The sequence below is a fragment of the Brienomyrus brachyistius genome, chromosome 21 (assembly GCF_023856365.1).
Source record: "Brienomyrus brachyistius isolate T26 chromosome 21, BBRACH_0.4, whole genome shotgun sequence".
Taxonomy (NCBI): domain Eukaryota; kingdom Metazoa; phylum Chordata; class Actinopteri; order Osteoglossiformes; family Mormyridae; genus Brienomyrus; species Brienomyrus brachyistius.
In genome coordinates this window covers 18816200-18820347 of record NC_064553.1, presented here as the reverse complement: position 1 = coordinate 18820347, position 4148 = coordinate 18816200, and the positions used below count along the sequence as shown (strand labels likewise).

The 4148-nt window shown below is 38.4% G+C and overlaps 1 protein-coding gene across 1 annotated transcript; it reads right to left on the bottom strand.

Moving 5' to 3' along the window:
• Positions 1 to 389: 389 nt before the first annotated feature.
• LOC125716749 (interleukin-12 subunit alpha-like) lies at positions 390 to 2546 on the bottom strand. The gene is made up of 7 exons (XM_048989403.1): positions 2459 to 2546; positions 1995 to 2149; positions 1716 to 1811; positions 1502 to 1546; positions 1282 to 1398; positions 1064 to 1105; positions 390 to 928 (listed from the first exon to the last, which is right to left on the bottom strand). Exons 1-7 carry the CDS (start codon positions 2478 to 2480, stop codon positions 797 to 799), a joined length of 609 nt encoding a protein of 202 aa, XP_048845360.1. The 5' UTR covers positions 2481 to 2546; the 3' UTR covers positions 390 to 796.
• Between the last annotated feature and the right edge of the window lie 1602 nt (positions 2547 to 4148).

Sequence of the window (4148 nt, the reverse complement as noted above, 5' to 3'; positions counted from 1 at the left end):
GTCTTACCTTTCATCCCTAACCCTTGTGTTAATCACTCTCACTGCTGCCTCTCATTAGGTCCCTTGTTATATGTGCTTCTCAGTCTTGTGTTCCACAGTCTAGTCATTCACGTTGTACCTTCTTATTTCCTGTGTCCATTCCAGTCACCCTTGTTTTGATCCCTCGTGATCTCATTTGTTTCCAGCCTTTGTTCAGTTAGTTTAGTAAAACGCCTTTCTATTTCACCAACACGCCTACCCTCGAATCCTTCAGCCTTTGAATCATGACAGTCCTCATATTAAGGTAACCCTTCCATCTTGCTCTATAGCTAAGTTACCAAGACAATATGGCAAAATAAGAACGTTACATTACGATGTAAATCCAGCACACAATGTTTGAAAAATTATTTTTATTATTCTTTTAAGGAAAAAACAAGAATTACAAATAAATAAGATTAAATAGATAAGTATAAATAGATAAGAAATATTTCTTCAACAAGGCTTCACATTCCAAAATACCACTGATTGCTTAATATGCACAAATTCATAAATAATGATTGTACGAATAAATAAGAAATATAAATATATATGTGTTTTATTTGTATGTGTGTAGAGGTATTTCCAAAATCAACTCTTGGCATTTTCATTGACTGCATTGAACTGAACACATGGTACATAACAGTGTTCTGGCTTGTAAGGCTTGTGTTACGATGATGCTGTAGATTGATGTTCAGTGTAAAGATATTTTTTCTTAATCAAATATCTTATCCATGTGTAGACATTGGATAGTAGTAAGTGCGAGTAGGATGGTGAAGACTTATTTCTTGCTGGTATCAGCTGATATGTAGCTCAGGATTCTACTGATGGTAATTGCACGGACTTGGAAGCCCTTCAGTATTTTGCACATCTGCAATCTCTCATCAAAGGTGTGATCTCTGAAATCGGAATTCTGCAGAACATAAATATTACCAGTGGTTAAATGTAAAGTTATCATTTTTATTTATTTATTGTGTTTTAGCTATATTGTGATTAAAAAAAATACGTAGGATTTTGGAATCTGCTGATTTAAAAAAAAATCCCTTACCTTTAAAGTTGAAGGGTTCGTAGGTGAAGCTGAGAAGCAATGCTATTCAAGACAAAACGATAAAGAGACTTATGTCTCATTTTTATCAGCAACAGACAGAAGTACATACATATATGTTAAAATAAGTTAACATACTTAAACATAGGCGACACTTTAAAATGTGTTATTTTTCGCGATACTGTTTGAGTATGTGGTTAAGTAAGGGATATTCTTCATACCTCCGTGAGATCACTGATTGCCCGCACCACAGTGGAGTCCAGGGTGGGGTCCGCGTACTCCTGGAGCAATGCTTTGTAGTGCTCGAGATCCGCAACGACGTTCCGCAAACATTCTTTCTGTAAAAAAGCATAGTCAAGCATAAATAATCGCGTTTTCTTACCCTACATTTTCTGGGTAATGCACACGCCGTATCATAATAAAACTGACGGGGTAAAGTACCTGATCATGGTTGCTGTTCTGAAATCCAGCGCACCCAGTCCCCATCTGTGGGATTGATTAAGAGTGGACGTGCAGTATATTAATAAGATAATTAAATATTATAGGCCAACAGTAATGCCGCGTAGTTATACACGTAGGCTATACACATTATATATGCATTATATTTGTCAAATTGTTCTTTTATTTATTCATTCATTCAAACATTCATACATACCTGCACGTCGGGAGGCAGACAGGCCGATACGGTTGAAGTTCTTGTGTTCATTTTTATACGTTGCTCTGAGCAGTTTATTCCCTTAAACACACTGTCCTGTGCACAGCAAACATTGCCTCATTAAACCACCGAAAGCTTTGTTCAGTTTCAAAATTAACCTGATTTTAATATGTACAGTGAAATATTTTTTCTTAATTTTCCTCAGTGAACACGAAAGATAATAATTACAACAACGACAATAATAATGGCTGTGTCACTATATGACTGGGAATTACTTACAAGTGCCATAGCCTCCGTGATATTCCACAGCAATGCTCTGGAAAATGTTACACAAACCCCGTTGTTCCCTGGACTCAGTTTGTCGAGCCCTCCCAATGGGCCGGTCATAGCCGGCTGAAAGCAGAACTGGACGAGCAGCAGCCCGGGGATGAACGCTAGTAGCACGGCGCAAACAAACGGGCATCAATAAACAAATAAAATCTCACGTTTTCTTTGCAGGTAATAAATTAAGGCTAATAACATATTTAATCCACGAGAATATTTAAGATGTCATTCAATTTAAAAGAATATGTTCTTTTAAAATATCCTAAAAATACCTTATATTATTTCATATGCACACACAAAAAGGTTCACAAGGTGCGCCTATATTATTTAGCTGTATAATTCGCCTGCATTTTCTAGTATGAAACAAGGCGGCGGAAATGTATCGCATAAAATACTAATGTCAAGTTAAAAATACTTACACAATTTGATGTTTGGCAGCATTTTGTATCTCCGTGGCTCTGAAATTCGTGTTTGAATTTTCTGCTCATTTCTGTTTATATATTGTTTGACAGCTTAGGGATTTTCCTTAAACAGCAAAATAAAACAAAAAAAAAAAAACAATACACACCATCTAAGAATTTGTCCCCTGCGTGTAATTTCCTCTTTTGCCGATACTATTAGAAATAATACGTAGAAACTGGAATTAACGTTGGAGAACGTTTCGGTTTTACGGGGTTGGGAGCAGAATCAGTTGTCTGGAAGTCTAAAGCGATATTGATTCTTTGAAAGAAGTAACAGTCAGAAATGACGTTAATAACTTTAATCAGTAGGCCATTACAGAGGAAAATGTCATCTGGTGACATCAGAAGATTAGCGAGGCTTAATTTTGATTGAATGACAGACACCTGAAGGAGGTTTTAAGGGTAGAGGACCTTTTTCAGAGAGGGAGAGAGACGGCGGAGTTGTTTCGTGGGGCAGGGACGTTGTTGGACCGGTTAAAAAAAGGTGGTGGCAGCATAAATAAGGAAATTGCTTTTACATTACACTGGTGGCAGCGTGGGATTTACTTTAAAATGTCGTCACCCGATGCCACATGAGTGGTTAATGAATTTGAGCCCCTGTTAATTGAAGTAGTTATACAAAATTAAAAGAGGCTATGGGAAAATATTTGGAGCCTTGTGGGCTTTTCCTCTAAGAAAAGACTCTCAACTAAAACAGCTAGTTTGAGTTTGGGAACACACTGCGATGGCTAGTGTCTAAAGAATATTCTTCTGTGGAGGTATTGACTCAGGATTTATTAGCGCGTGATCATTTTATGGCTAATGTGGGGAACTAAGAATTCAGTTAAGAATTGCTACGCCACCCACCCTGAAGGAGGCCATTAGTGTTGCAACGGAATTGGAGTTGATTCGTTTTGAGCGAACTGAAGCAAAGGTAGAATCTAAAGTCATGGGAGTGAGTGGCAGGTCTTCTGCAGATGAATCACAGATGGGGGGTTTTATTAGGTGTTGTAGACAAGAATTAAAAACCTTACAAGCTACGACTGTCAAAATGGAAAAACTCGCAGGGAAAATGACATCAAAATTTAACCCAAGGGAATCGCTCAGATCCTGACCCAGTAAATCTCGTTCGACCAGAACCTTCAGTAAATCGTAATGGTAGGGAATGGGGGGATGGGTGTTGGGAGTGTGACTGTAAGAGGCATATCAAAAAGAACTGTCCTTATTTAAAATAGATGGGGCTGGTATAGGAGGCCAAATGCCCGCCCCTCATCATTGCTATTCCGGCCTAAGGATGGAGCCCCTGGGACATGAATGTGGGGTAGGGGGTTTATGTATTTGCTAAAGTGGGTGGGATTAAATGTTCCCTTTTGGTAGACACAGGAGCTCAGGTATCGATTATATCTCAAGCTTTTTGGTTGAAGAATAGGTCAGAGGGGGCTCTGTTAACTGGGTATAATGGAAAAGTGTCTGTGGCTAATGGGGGGGTGTATGGAAATATTTGGGAGGTAGCAAACAGTTTGTGAGTTTGGTAATTTAGCTTTAACAACAGATATTCTAGTAGCAGATATTGCACCAGAAGAGGGGTTGCTGGGAACAGATTTTTTTTATGTAAATTTGGAGCGGTAATTGATTTGAAGGGGGGTTTCGGTGTGCTAATGGGGAAGAA

Coding starts and splice junctions, on each gene's coding strand:
- LOC125716749 (XM_048989403.1), bottom strand. CDS start 2,480: ATGCTGCCAAACATCAAATTGT. Junction 2,150..2,458: donor GCTGCCAAACATCAAATTGT/GTAAGTATTTTT, acceptor CCGTGCTACTAG/CGTTCATCCCCGGGCTGCTG. Junction 929..1,063: donor CGAACCCTTCAACTTTAAAG/GTAAGGGATTTT, acceptor TATGTTCTGCAG/AATTCCGATTTCAGAGATCA.